The 14,755-nt window shown below is 40.6% G+C and overlaps 1 protein-coding gene across 4 annotated transcripts in view; it reads left to right on the top strand.

Moving 5' to 3' along the window:
- CNOT4 (CCR4-NOT transcription complex subunit 4) overlaps window positions 1-10,387 on the top strand; it is a 147,627-nt gene extending 137,240 nt beyond the window's left edge. For 2 of the 4 annotated variants that reach the window (XM_065939042.1, XM_065939041.1), the window contains exons 11-12: window positions 8,107-8,319; window positions 8,997-10,387. In XM_065939042.1, the coding sequence (XP_065795114.1) occupies window positions 8,107-8,319; window positions 8,997-9,298 (515 nt within the window). In that variant the 3' untranslated portion in view covers window positions 9,299-10,387. The remainder of the gene's footprint in view (window positions 1-8,106; window positions 8,320-8,996) is intronic. The other 2 variants (XM_065939045.1, XM_065939044.1) reach the window with 1 other exon arrangement.
- Window positions 10,388-14,755: the final 4,368 nt, after the last annotated feature.

The raw sequence follows: 14,755 nt of genomic DNA, 5'->3' as shown, positions 1-14,755 counted from the left end.
ATCTCAAGCACTGTTGAAAGCATATTTTAGTGGCCTCTTTTCTTCAGAGAGGCCTTCTGGGCCCCCAGACTTAGCTGATTCCTCCTTTCAGAAGGATTTGCATCCCTTTTGGTAGAACAGGTTGAATCACTGCATTATACAGATATTATGTAAATAGGCCTTTTCGGGGAAAGGGGTTTTTCAGCTCCAGTCAAGTTGGGTCTTTGACTCAGCAGGTATCTTGAAGCAGATCACGTTTCTAAGATGCTGAGCTGTATGCGCAAGAAGGTATGAATGAGACAGCCTCCTTCAGGCCTGTCAGTAGAGTTGTGCGAGAAGATGGGTGTACACGTCAGGCTGTACTGGGTGTCAGAGCGCAGCGTGCGGCTGCCGGAGTGCGGTTCAGACCACGGTAGTCTCGTCCAGGGTTGTCTGTGGGGAAGACTTGGACTTTTGAAAGAGTAAAAATTAATTGAAGAGAACAGGAAAGCATTCTAGACAAGGAGAAAGGAAGGAAGTAAGACAGTCCAGAAAGCCTAAATCGTATTTAGCTGATCCTCAGGGCCTCTCTTTTCCTGTTTGTGTCATTTCTGCTCTGAGTTCTTAGAATGTTTGGCTTCATTTAATCTCTACTTTCAGATCTATTAAACCCTTAAGATTCTGTGCCCTAGCAAATGTGCTGTGCAGTAATGGTCTATTTTGCTTTTTATAACAAGCATAATTCTAGAAAATCTGAGGATCAGTTCTTTTTGTTCAGATGGAATAGCTTTTTTTAAATAAACAGCTGATTTTATATATCTGTTGGAAAGAATTCATTCACATTTTAGTTAATAAATTGAAATGATTGTTGTGACTTTTAGAGAAAAGCATACCTTTTCTCTAAACTTAAAGGCTTTCTTTTAAGTTCTGATAAGAGAAATTTTGTGTGCTCTTTCAAGTTTGGTTTTGTATATAGGACAAGCATAATTCATTTCTGTTTCAGTTGCTTAGAGATATGTTGAAGTTTGAGAAAGTTTAGGCTTTCTTGAAATCATATACTGATAGAAATAGACTCCATCCCCAAACTCATAGGAATTAATATCTAACAGGGCTGGAGGAGGCGGGGAGTTTAGCAAGGGGTAGAGTGACTAAGACAGGCTGTACTTGGTTGTCCTAAAAATGAATATTTGAGAGTCTTAAGTGGCAAGAATTAATCATAATGGGAACTAAATTTCTAATGGACAGCCCCTTGTACCAAGAAAGATTTGTTTCACTAAGTAACTTACCTTTAGAAGTAGCCTCTGGCTTTGAACTATGAAGGACAGCAGTGAAGAAAAGGAAGATTAAAGCTTTTTATAAAACAAGATCAGATTGAGGAGACTTTGGGGAGTAGCGGTGAGATGAGGATTAAAAACTGAAGAGCAGAATAAACTCTTTTAGGAATGTTTTGGGACTGGAACTCTGAATGACTACTTCCCAGTTGAGTTAGACTGCTAACTTGAAATAAGAGGTCTCTGGTCCTAGCGACTGTAGTCGGGAACAGAATAACGAAAGGATCAGGGCTGAATACGTGTACCAGTTGTCCCTGCCCAAACAGGAAAGTGGAGAAATTGGTAGATTTGTGACTGAAGTTGCATCTAGCTAGTTTAATTAATAAGACCTATGTGTTTATAATAAAAAGACCTTGTGGAGGGGAACCAAAGAGAAGGTAGAGTCAAGAATGCCAGGTGGAGATAAAATTGTGACCTGGTGGTATATTATTGTATTAGAGGAAACAAAGACTTGGAATAACCTTTTATTTTAGGATTCCCCTTAAGTGTGTTTTATTTCACCATGTTATATACACAGATCCTCTGTCTTCTATCTTAGCAGGCCTTGTTTTTCAAATGCAGTCTTACCTGCTACCCTGAAATAGATGAAATCAAGAGGCGGGAGCAGATGTGTTGTCTTTCTACCCTTATCCCCTTAACTTCTTCCTCAGTGGCTCCTAAGGTGGTTTTGCAGTCTGTATAACCAATTTGAAAATTTCTCTCTTAGATAAAGATTTCATGCAAGCCAGAAGAAATCATTGGCTTATCACCAGTGATGATTTATCATAAGGAGCAGATTTCCCCACAGTCTTGTTCTCTGTAGCAAAGTTTTGCATTTTGTAATAGCATATGGCTGTTAATCTGAGGAACAGGAAGGAGAGAAATCCCCTTGACTGCTGTAACGTGTGCTCTTACCTAAAGTCATTCATCTTTTCCTGCTCTTGATTTTCTGTGAAAGGCCTGATATCAGAACACAGCTTAATTTGATTTTGTAATATGTTATAATCATTGCTTATAAAATGTGTCTTTGTGTGTATTTTCTAGCAAATAGTTGGGCTAGGTATATAAAAACACCAAAGATAGTTTTAACCTGTCATGGATTTTTCAGGCTCAGGGCATCTGTGAACTTTAAACTCCATGAATGAGAGACTGCAACTCTTTTTCACCCATGTTTCTACACGTGTGCCTACCTAGCCTCTCTTTTTACTAAACTTTTATGGCATTTGTTAATCATGTACAACCCCATGACATTTCTTTTGTTGGTTTTTCAGGCTGTGGTTATTGAACTTTTTCCCATGTTTGCGTTATCTCACCATCTAGACGTTAAGCTACTTAAGAACAGGAGTTAAGACATAAGGACTTTGTCCTCCCTGCGTACTGTAGGCATTCACTAAATAGTTGCTTTGATTTTTATTTTGGCAGCCTTAACACATACATTTTCTGTTGTTGCTAAAAACTAGACTTGTCATCTTGCTTTAACGCGTGATGACCGGCTTGTTATGGACCGAGTCTTAGGCTATCAGCAAACTGGCAGAATTTTAACTATAATTTCTTCCTTAATAAAATGTGTTCTGAGCTAGGTAAATCAAAGTATACTGATGTTTCTTACACAGTGAAGTCTGAGAATGTGAGAAGGCATCTTGAAAGTACTTTAAATTCTGTCTTTGAGTTCTGTTCTAAAAAATAAAACTACTATAAACAACTTCACCTGCTCTCCTGCCCTCGAATTATTTAGAACCAAAAATAGTGATTTTGTACATATTTGAAAATTGTAAATTGAAACTAAAATTTTAACATCATAAAATATTTAAACATATCAGCAATCCGTTAAAAATACAAAGTCCTTCCCTAGTGTATTATGCTGTGCTGTGTTTAGTCAGTCAGTCGTGTCTGACTCTGCAGCCCCATGGACTGTAGCCTTCCAGGCTCCTTTGTCCATGGAATTCTCCAGGCAAGAATACTGGAGTGCGCTGCCATGTCCTCCTCCAGGGGATCTCTCCAACCCAGGGATCAAACCCAGGTCTCCCATAGTGCAGGCAGATACTTGACCATTTGAGCCATCAGGGAAGCCCAGTGTATTATGCTGCTGCTGCTAAGTCGCTTCAGTCATGTCCGACTCTGTGCGACCGCATAGACGGCTGCCCACCAGGCTCCCCTGTCCCTGGGATTCTCCAGGCAAGAATACTGCAGTGGGTTGTTGCCATTTCCTTCTCCAAATGTATTATGCTACTTCTACTTAAATACGTTAACACTAAAACTAGTTTTGTTTAGTATAAAGTGTGTTCAGTGACATGATTTTCATTGTAGTTTGCTTATGGTAAGTTTATTGTTGTTTATTTATTTGGCTGCTCCAGGACTTAGTTGTGGCGTGTGAGATCTAGTTCCCTGACCAGGGATCAAACCTGGGCCTCCTGCATTGGGAGCACAGGGTCTTAGGCACTGGACCACCAGGGAAGTCCCCTGCTTACAGAATAAACTTAAAGGTTATTCTCATGTCTTGGTTGTCTTTGTACTGTGTTGGTGGTAAGAAGGCTTATTAGTTAGGTTGACTGCATAGCACCTCTGGGAGAATGCTGGATGTTAGCTCTACATTCCTGGGAGGAGACTATTGTGCACAGAGCCACTTTCTGGCAACTGGGAAATGTTCTTACATTGGCTTTTTGGAAACTACTAATCTATTCAGTATTGAGTATTAAAAAAAAAATTGTTGTTAGACATTTATCAAGTAGTAAATGGGCTTCAAATTGCTTTTCCTTCTCTTGAAGTAAAGTGGCTCAGTCGTGTCAGACTCTTTGCAACCCCGTGGACTGTAGCCTGCCTGGCTTCTCCATCCATGGGATTCTCCAGGCAAGAATACTGGAGTGGGTTACCATTTCCTTCTCCAGGAGTTCTTCCCGACCCAGGGATCTAACCCAGGTCTCCCACATTGGAGGCAGACACTTTAACCTCTGAGTCACCAGGGAAGCCCTTCCTTCTCTTATTTGATCCTTATAAGCGAAAAAAGCAGATGTTATAAAGTAGGGTCCTGGCATATTAAGAGACTTGCATGCACTTATATGTTCAAGGTTATGTTAATTACGGTTGCCGTATAGAGTCCATCTGCAATTTTCAGCCCAGTGTTTTCTCCGTTACAGCTATTGACATAGTGAATTTATATGCCAGTGTGAGGTCCTGTATAAGCAAAGGGAAATGAAGTCGCATCAGGCTGCATCCAGGTTGCGATTTAAAAGGAATTGTGTATTCGAATGGAATTATTTAGCATCTTAGAAACAAAGGAATCAACTTCCTTTGTGTCAGTTTTTGTCAACAAGGGGTAATTTTGCCTCTCCACACCCCAGTAGCTATTTGGCAGTGTCTGGAGACATTTCTCACTGTCCGAATTGGGGGGGCGGGGCCTGTGCACAGGAGCCACTAGCATCCGGCAGTGCTGCTCAACGCCTCCAGGGCAGAGGACAGCCCCCGCGCGGTGAGAAGCGAGCTGTCATTTCTCTGGAATGTCAGTTGTGCCGAGGTTCATCTGCCCTGCTCTATGTATTGCAAGGAATGGAATTACCAGAAGCCTTCTCAGCCAGAACAGATTTGGGCCAGAGGTGGGGTGGGAATGTGGGCAGGGAGGTAGAGTAGGTGATTACAGATGTGGCTGTTGAAGTTTTGATGGATTTATCTGATTTTCTTTTTCTTGGCCTTTCTTTGTGCCAACACTTGGCATAGCAATAGTAGAGAAAACAGTGAAGAAAACTTCTTTTTGCAAGCAACTGAGAAGAGTGGTCCCATACCCTGAGCTAATGATGTCAGTCCACTTCCTGTGACGCTTGCAACTTCACTGCAAGCCAGCCAGCCATGCTATTGGGCTCCCATGATGTCTAGGCACATACATGATTTTGTTTTTTGGCAAGATTGTAAGAATTATAAATTAGCCAGTTTATTTCCCAAGGTATTTTGTAATCATAGTTCGCCTTGGGAGGATCCATGTTCCTCGTAGTTTCTATATCATGTGCTGTCTGTGAGTGTCTTTGGCTAACATACTCTTGTTTGATTTCATTAGCCTAAAATCAGAGAAAATAGGTGTTATTTTTTAGAGGACTTTTTAAGTTCACAGCAAAATTGAGTGGAGTACAAAAAGTTCCCATATACCTCCTGCCTGTGAGCAGTTATCTTTGATTTTATTGTAATACTAGTTTTCAGATCAATACTAATTTTCAGATAAACTTTATATAGATGCAAATGTTATTCTGTTAATGCAGAGTTCCTTAGTTCCAGCCTTCACTAAATGTAAAGCAAAAGTAAGGAGAAGATGGGTTTTTACTAAGTTACGAGGGTTTTTTTTTGTTTGTTTTTTGTTTTTGCTTTTTCCCTGTGAAGTAGAAGAGGGAACCTCAGTTTATCTTAATAGGCTTCTTGTTGAGTTTGGCTACCTAACGTTCTAGGGCATTAATCTTCGTTAAAGTTTTCCCATGTAGTTGTACATCACCTTTTTATATTGGGGAGATTTTTTTCCCCTCCTGTGAAGTTTTCCTTATTTAGAATTCAATTTTTGGTTAACTGAAATCTTGAGAGTCCCTTGGACTACAAGGAGATCTAACCAGTCCATCCTAAAGGAGATCAGTCCTGGGTGTTCATTGGAAGGATTGATGTTGAAGCTGAGACTACAATACTTTGGTCACCTGATATGAAGAGCTGACTCATTGGAAAAGACCCTGATGCTGGGAAAGATTGAGGGCGGGAAGAGAAGGGGACGACAGAGGATGAGATGGTTGGATGGCATCACTGACTCAATGGACATGGGTTTGGGTGGACTCTGGGAGTTGGTGATGGACAGGGAGGCCTGGCGTGCTGCGGTTCATGGGGTTGCAAAGAGTCGGACACGACTGAGTGACTGAACTGAACTGAAACCAAGTTAAGTTATTCAGTCTGACAGTGTGACTACTTTAAAGGTTAGAATGTGCCTTAGCCACTAAACCTTGTAATTGAGAGTGTTCTAGGACTTTATTAGTGTGATTTTGTTAATGCCTTATGCAGTTGGAGCCAAGAGGAGACTGATGGTTGTGTTGTCGATTAGAATTTTTTCATCCTGGCTGCCAAGTCTCATTTGTTCCTTTAGTGAAATATTTCTTCTCCAAGTCATGACTGATGGACATTCTATATAATGTTTCTGTAATTTTTTGCTTCCTTTTCATCATGGGTCTCACAGGCCCCTGGGATTTGCCTTAAACATTTAACTTGTTAAGAAAGCTAAATAATAGTCTATACAAATACAAGGCAAATAGTCTATACAAAATCTAGAGCTTGGTGTTACTTAAAAAAAAAAATCTCAGATAAGGTCTGGCTTTCAAGTGTTGACTATATAAGTTATGTGACTTGGATACATTATTCTAGTCTGTTCCTTTATCTGTTAAATGCACACTATTCCTCCTGCTCTGCATACCTCAGAACATGAGCAGCAAATGAAATAATGACTGAGAGTGCTTTGTGAATTGTTCAGCATAGTGTAAGTGTGAGGCAGGATGCAAAGAGAAGGGTGAGCCTTAGGAAATTACACTGATGGCGAATTGGAATTTTGTTTGAAGAATTTATTTTCCTTTCTACTGACTCGTATGGTGTTGATTGCTTTTTCTTCATTTTAGTAAATTCAGAGATGACTTACTGCATTTAGTTGTAGTTTCTATCTTCTTATAAATAACGTCATTAGGGTTAAAAGCATCACTGACTGAAACGTTTTAATTTAGCATAGGTCAATGATTGGGGCAAGGGAAAAATTATAAAAAGAAAACTAAATTCACCAAATAGCCTAGACTGTACCTGATAAAGTGTCATTGTCGTCGTCATCATCATCATTAGTGGTGATTTCTCATCAATTCTGTAGAACTCAGTTTTCTGTGCTCTTCTTAAGAACTGCAGTTCGTAGTTTGACCTGCCGTCCTAGTCTCAATAAGACAGTTATTCTAAGTAGTAATTACACTTCACCCTTCCCCTCCCCCAAGCAATTACTTATATGCCGTGTGGATTCTGGATGGTAACAGATCAAGTGAGTTTAGTCACAATTTATGAAAGCCTTTTTATCTTGATAGCATCATATCATATTTGATGCTATTTATAAATAGAACCAGGGAACCAACCATAGGACTCCAGGTCTTGTGTTGTGAATGATTGGTAGAACCGTTAAGGACAGAGTGGGCAGGCCACTGGAAATGATTCCGTTTAAAGGGTAGCTTCGCCCCTGCCTCCTTGGCCTTTGTGACTAATGGAAAAATACTCTTTTCAGATTCAAAAGTCTATTCATTACGCCTTTCTCCTCCAAAATACATGATCAGTTTTACAATCAGGAAGAACTTAATTATTTTTTTTCTATTGGCTTATGTTTGTTTTTCATAAAATGGCTTTTTTTTTTTTTTTTTTTTTTTCATTTAATGGGCTCAGAATACAATCCTATACTGAACTTCACAGGCTTGCTTTTTTTATGTATAGCATAAATCAGCTCAGCTGGCTACATGCCCCACTAACTGAAACTTCATAATGTAGCTGGAACCAAATTATGCTCTGGAGCACTGAGTCTTTAAACTGGACTGTTGGCTTACAAAAGGAAATGGTGAAGCGTCTTTCAGGACAAGAAGCTCCCTCTCCTGATCCTTGAGCAAGTTTTTCCTCACTGATTTCAGGGGCTCCGAGCTCACGAGCAAAATCCTAACCAAGTTTATCTTGCTAGGACGACCTTTTCTAGATGCTCAATAAAGAAAGAATAATTCTTCTCCCGCTTAACCACGAAAGAACAACATATGTTTCTAACGTCAGCTTTTTATTTTTTTTTTATCTTTCATTTTTTTGTTGGTAAATCTCCCAGACAACAGCAGTTCTGTAGAGAGTTTAAATATGAAGGAATGGCAGGACGGGCTAAGGGCACTTCTACCCAACATTAACATCAACTTTGGTGGACTGCCCAATTCTTCCTCCCCCTCCAACGCCAACCACAGTGCACCAGCGTCCAACACTGCCACCACCGACAGCCCGAGTTGGGACCGCCCTGGCAGCTGGACAGACCCAGCCATCATCACAGGTAACTTTCTCGCTCCTTCAGCTCCACTGACTGCCACTGGTTTGGTTTTTTAGCACAGTTGTTCTAAAAGCAGAGGTCTCGTCAACATTATCTTCCCCCAAAGTCACAAGTGTGTGGCAGCTTCTTTGATCCTCTGGGGTCATGTAGCCTCAGTTGTTAACTCTGTTGGCCTAGTTGTGTAATAAGGCGTTTGGTTTGGTACCTAGGTTGCTTCCTTTGATGTCAGTAGGTGCTCACGTCTGACAGCATGCGTGTATTTTGTAGGTCTCAAAGTACAAAAGGATCCGACTTATCCTCTTAAAGGAACATACTCCACTTTAAAACATAAAGCTCTCTATTATAAGGCTATCTGGTCCGTGTATCCCTACTAGAGAAGGAGAAGCACAATTGGGAAATACAATCTTGGGGACTGGTTTTTGCAACTTCGCCTCTGTGACACGGGGGGATAATGTCTGTATAGTTGAAGAGGAGGCATGGGTTTGTGTGACAATAAATCCTGGTCGTTGTGGGTGGAGGATAAAAGCAACGTAAGCCTGAGAACGTCTTATTTGGACGGAGTTGAAAATTGCATTTCTTTTTGGATAAACTAAGCTCCTTAAAATTTTTTGTTTGATGAATTTCTTATTCTCTCTGCACAGACTCACCATCTTCCTTCTTGTTTTGTTTTCTCTCCTTAGGTATTCCAGCATCTTCAGGAAACAGTTTAGACTCTCTTCAAGATGACAATCCTCCACACTGGCTAAAATCCCTTCAGGCCCTCACAGAGATGGACGGCCCCACTGCCGCTCCGTCACAAACCCACCACAGCGCCCCCTTCAGCACACAGATCCCTCTGCACAGAGCCAGCTGGAACCCCTACCCTCCTCCTTCAAACCCTTCCAGCTTTCACTCCCCACCTCCAGGCTTTCAGACAGCCTTCAGACCCCCCAGCAAAACCCCCACAGATTTATTACAGAGTTCAACACTGGACCGCCACTAGGGAAAGAGGAGAATTCATTAGAAAATGCAGGATTTGTCCCACCCTGTTTTCTCCCTCTCAGCCCACCCACAGCTCCCTTCTCATCTCTTACGTTCTGAAGAATCCAGTTCCTGATCAATTTTTTTTCTCCCTACCCCCAGATGCAATGCGATCACAGGGTCATTACCATCCTTTTTTTTAATGTAAAAGTTTCTGTTGATCCAGCATTCAAGTGACACTGTTGAATGTTTTCTAAAAATGCCTTTTTAAGGAGAAAAAAAAAGAAATCAAAGGGCAGTCTCGAAACTTAGAAAATTACTGTTTGTCTGTTGCGCATAATAATGATATAATCTGCTTAGCAGAAAATGACGATTAATCTCTAGGAAAGGTGAAGTAAATGCATTATCAACTGCAGAAGTTTGAAAACCAGGTTGAAATGAGATTGCTAAATGCATGGGGGAAAGCAGTGGTCCTGGCATCCATCTTGTATTCAGCTTATCACTATTGCAGGGAAAATGCTTTTAATTTAATTTTTAATTCTTTTGGCAAGTTGATGGAGAGGACTTGATTGTGTTGTTAAGCTTAAGAATTTATTGGAAGTTGATGGAAAGATAAATTGATCTGTAGTAGTAACTGGCCTGTTGCTAAAGAGTTTATAAGGAGGGGAGAAGTGATTTTTTTTAAAGGAGAAAAAATTTTGACTTTAGATTTAAAATAAATTCAGATGTTTTAAAGAAAAAAAGTATTCACAGATTTAATACCTATGCATAATATATAAGAGCTGAAATATAAGTGATTTTGTCAATCTTTCTCCTCTGTCAGAATCTTTTTTTCTTTTTACCGTAAATTCACCTGACTAAGGGCACTCTGAGATAGCACTGCTCTGGGGCCATCTGATCACCATCAGGAGCAAATCTCTGACCTCCTTGCCTGCAGCTTTTACTTAACCCTGTAGTTTCTGGACATTTGTGCAGTATTGAAAAGACAGGAGAAAAGAAAACAGAAACCTGGTTATAACCTGATGCTAAAACTAAAAAAACAAAAGGAAATGTACCTCTTTCTTCAGAATTAAAACTAAAATCTTAAATAAAACAGAAAACTTGATGATGACCATTGGGTTGTTCTTGTTTTTGTTTTTCCAGTTTGTTGCATGTGAATTTGAAACATTTTGTGGTAACAGTCATGGGGTGTTTCCGTGGATTTTACATCTTCAGCAATAGGGAAGATGGGTTAGAAGAAGAAACTAGGAAAAAAAAGGAATCTTACTGTCAGGCGTTGCCATGTGTGATGATCAGCCCATCTTGTCTTCAAGAGCTCCTCTCCCGGGGGCTTTCAGTAGAAGATGCTTCTTTGTGCTGTTGCATTGTGGGGGCCACAGAGGAGCACATAGGCTGTGTCGTGCTGAGACGCTGGCAGTCTTGGGGAGACTGGCAGGCCCAGCAGGCAGGGTGCCATCCAAGCAGCAGCACGTGTGCGTGCTACGACGGGAAAGAGATCGGGAACGCTGATGCAGGAAACCCACAGAGAAGTCTTTCGTGACCCACTGTTCTAGGGAGGACCTACGAGCGCGAGAGAGTCACACCACTAACCATCGGAGAGGATGAGCTTGCTAGAAATCTGCGTGATAGTTCAAAGCTGGAGTTGGTATATTTCCAGCTACCTCCATTAAGCAGATCTTTGTGGGATGAATTAAGTAAATCTTTTGAGATTTTACGTTCTGGTTTTTTTCGGGTTGATTGCCCTTCTTCTTACCTTTAATATGTACTTCAATTTGATACCAAAAATTTTTTTAACAGTCTTTGAAGAATATGAAGCAGATTGTCTCAAATACATGTCACCACAAGTAGATATGACTGGGTGAACAGCAAATTGTGTTTTAAAAAATTAACCACAATGTAACCTGTGATAGGAGAAGACTATAGGCTGTAGGCTTTCTTTGGTCTGTAAGCTTTGCTTCAGTTGCCTACATCTTTCAGTTGCCTAAATCTTCACTTTGTGCTGCAAAGTCGTGGCCCAACATACAAGTAATATCAGGTGAATTACAATCAAGGCTTTGGGGCATTCAGGCCAGGGGAGTTGGTATATCAATAAAAATGTAAAAGGAGGGCAATTCTATCTTGCATGGCTGTGCTATGATTGTGTATATGCTTAATGAATCATACATACAGAAGACCTTATAAAATATATAAATACCATTTAAAAAATAATAAAACCCTCTATGCCTACTACCTAAGTTAGAATCTATAATATCGTGAAAGACCTCCTATCTCTCCCTTTCCAGTTTTCTTTCTTCCCAACAACAGACAACCATAATCTTGATATCTGTGCTAATCTTTCTTTTTAAAATCTTGCCATGACATAAATATCCCTGAATAATGCATTGTTTCATTTTTTTAAAAAGCTAAGTTGCAAAGCAAAACCTAAATGTGTAAGGAAGAGCAGTATTATCACCATCAGATCCAGGCTTTTAGAAGATAAATTGAACAGATTCTCTAGGTCATAGTTTGGCTTTAGTTTCACTGATAATTTATAAAAGCCAGTTCTGGGGAAGACGATGCATGGCCATGAGTGAATCCTGGAGAAGGATGCCAGCGGGGCATCTGACAGGGCTGCCGTCAGTCTGACCCTGGGCGTCTGGCAGAGACACTGATGCAAGTAGTCTGCTCTGTTTCCTGTGTGTGAGCTCTCTGGTTTCCCTCCAGTCCTCTGGAGTTGATCAAAGCCCAACCTATGGGAATGGGATGGTTTAAAAGAAGCGTCAGCTGATCAATTTACCAGGGCATGGAGGGGAGAACAGAAATTTCATTAGATTTGATCAAAATCAGATAAGTGCAAAAGAGAATCTGGACCAAACCAATTTAGGCGGTCTGCTGGCATAACAGCAGTAGGAATCTTGGTACTTACAGCCCTCAATGTCTGTCTCCGGGCTCACAATTCTTAGATCTGGTGCACTGCTGACATTCCTCGTGTTCCCTTTACCTGTCTCCTTTCTTGGGTCTTTTCCCCCCTGTACTCCTGTATGTCATATCTTGGTCTTTTTTTCCTCTAATTTTGTTGGAATGACATCTTCCAGAAACGCCTTGAGAAATGCACATGGGAAATAAATATTTTAGTATTTTGCATACCTGAAAATACTGTTTCAATTGATAGTTTGGTGGATAGAAAATTGTAGATATTTTTCCCTTTAGAACTTTGAAGGCCTTACTCTCTTGTCTTCTTGCTTCCAGTATTACTGTTAAAAAAAATTCAAAGCCACTCATATGTAGTCCTTTTGTCTCTCTCAGGAAGCTTGTAGAAATTGTCTTCTGTGTTCCTTGGTATGGGTCTATGCTAAACACAGTGGATACACACTAGGTTTTTAAAACCCGGTGACTCACGTCCTTCGGTTCTAGGAAGTTTTCTGGACTTATCTCACGAGTGAACTTCTTGCAGTTACACTGTTCTCCCTTTCTAAAAATGTCCTTACTCTGGACTTTCGCCTTTTTTTCCAATTTGCCAGCTCGGTCTCTTGCTCTCTCTAGGAAGTTTTATCTCGAGTTTGTTTATACGGGTAGCTGTCTTCTCCTTGCCTTGTGTCTGTTTCTCCCGGTTGGTTTTACCTCTTTGCTCTGATCTCTGTCTTTCACATTACAGACTTTGCAGATCCCTGGTAACTCTTATCCGCTCATGAATAAGACTAAAAAGCTGACAGGAAGTTTTGTAAACAGGAAGGCATGCCAACTTTGAACGTCACTTTGGGGAAGTCTGGATGGGCTCTGTTGGGGAAGACCTATTGTCAATGCCTTTGGGCTTTTTCTCCTGGGCTGGTCAGATTGTCTAGAGAAGAGTCTCATGGTGGCTGGTGAGGGTCTGAGGCCAGAGCTGCTATGGTAGTCTCTGTCTTCATTATGAGAATGTTTACTTCATCCTTGTTTTCAGTCCTTTTCTCTCCAGAGATTGTCTCCAAATAAAGACCTGTCCATTTAAGAAACGTGTGGTTGCACTATGGTGTGGACTGGGGGATTGAATCTAGGGAACTAACTTCTTCAAACAGCTTTCTCAGTAAGCTTTCCTTCAGCCCCGCCCCACACATTTTATCCGTGCTTCTCAGGGCACCCGGCAGTGTGTGCCCTTGAGGGTGCTGTGGTGGGAATGGTGTTGGGTCTCAGCATTCTCTGCTGCCAGCGTGAAGTTTCTCATCAGCCAGGTGACTCAAACTGCTGCTTTCTTGGTCACCGCATTCTGCTCTGTCATCTCCTCTCAGCGTCTCCCTGCTTTTTTCTTTATTCTAATTTTAAGTTAAGTGTGTAGGTTTAATCTACCATCTTAGTCCAGTTTTGTGCTCTGATTTTATAAGCTAATCGGCATAGATTTTTAGGCAGTAGAGGAACAAGCGCTAGCCACCAAGTTGTGTGTGTATATATATATGTATATGTATGGTTTGAATGGCACCTGCCCACATGTTTGTTCTGTTAACCTTGAAGTGGTTTCTCTCTTTTTAATATCCTCTTTTCCAATGAAGCTCTTTTGATTTACAATCATTAGTTTGTTTTCCCAAAGCTTATCATACAGGGGATTATTTTAATGATTAAAATTTTGATCTAGATGTCCACATTTACTGCAGTTTTAGGGGACATAGCAAGTCAGATGGATGTGGGTCATTTTCTAGGCTACCCTGAGTTAGAACAATTCTGGAAATTGCAGAGGAGGAAATAGCCTCCCCTTGGCGCTGTATGGATTCTATTTTGTGAGCAGGTAATAAGTGTCAACAGTGTGTATGCACAAGGATTATGCCGTGACAACCCATAACAGAGCTGAATACAGTTAGCACTCTCCACCACCTGCCTGAATTTAAAGACGTGGCATCCACTGCACATGTTATTCAAGTTTTCTATCAAGTTTTTACCATCATCATTTGATTTAAGGTCCTTATTATATTTAGGGTATGTAAACTTTAAAGAGTTGACAGCTTATATACTTTAAACATAATCATGAAACATATCCTTAGTCAGATATGGCTATTTCCACTCAAGAGATCTATCCAAGTGAAAGATGACTGAGGACGTTAGCATGAATTCTTTAAAAACCAAATACTTATTTTGTCACAAAAATCAGTACTCAATTCTTTGTGCTTAACACATTATTAACTTAGTCTAGACATAGCTTTTAGACATGCGGGCAATTTCCTACTGGAAAGAACTGCCTTTGAAAATTCATTTCTAAAATTGCCACTGAACAAATTGATTTAAAGAGAGTACATGATTATGGGGGGAAATGCCTTTAAAGGGTAAGATAACAGGTTCCATTGGTGGTAACCCAAATAATTTGAGAAAGAACATAAACATTGGCCCAAATGTTCAAGGCACATATTATAAGAATTGGCCATTCTAAAGTATTCGGCACTTGCTCCGTCTCTGAAGGAAACTGAGTGTGTTATGCAGGTGTTTGTAAATGGAGTCCTTGCACTTCCTTCTACAGCTTCCCTCCTGAGTTGATGGG

This window comes from Muntiacus reevesi, chromosome 6 (genome assembly GCF_963930625.1).
Source record: "Muntiacus reevesi chromosome 6, mMunRee1.1, whole genome shotgun sequence".
NCBI classification, from domain to species: domain Eukaryota; kingdom Metazoa; phylum Chordata; class Mammalia; order Artiodactyla; family Cervidae; genus Muntiacus; species Muntiacus reevesi.
Note: the sequence above shows the minus strand (reverse complement) of the source record. Positions and strands in the feature narration are given on the sequence as shown.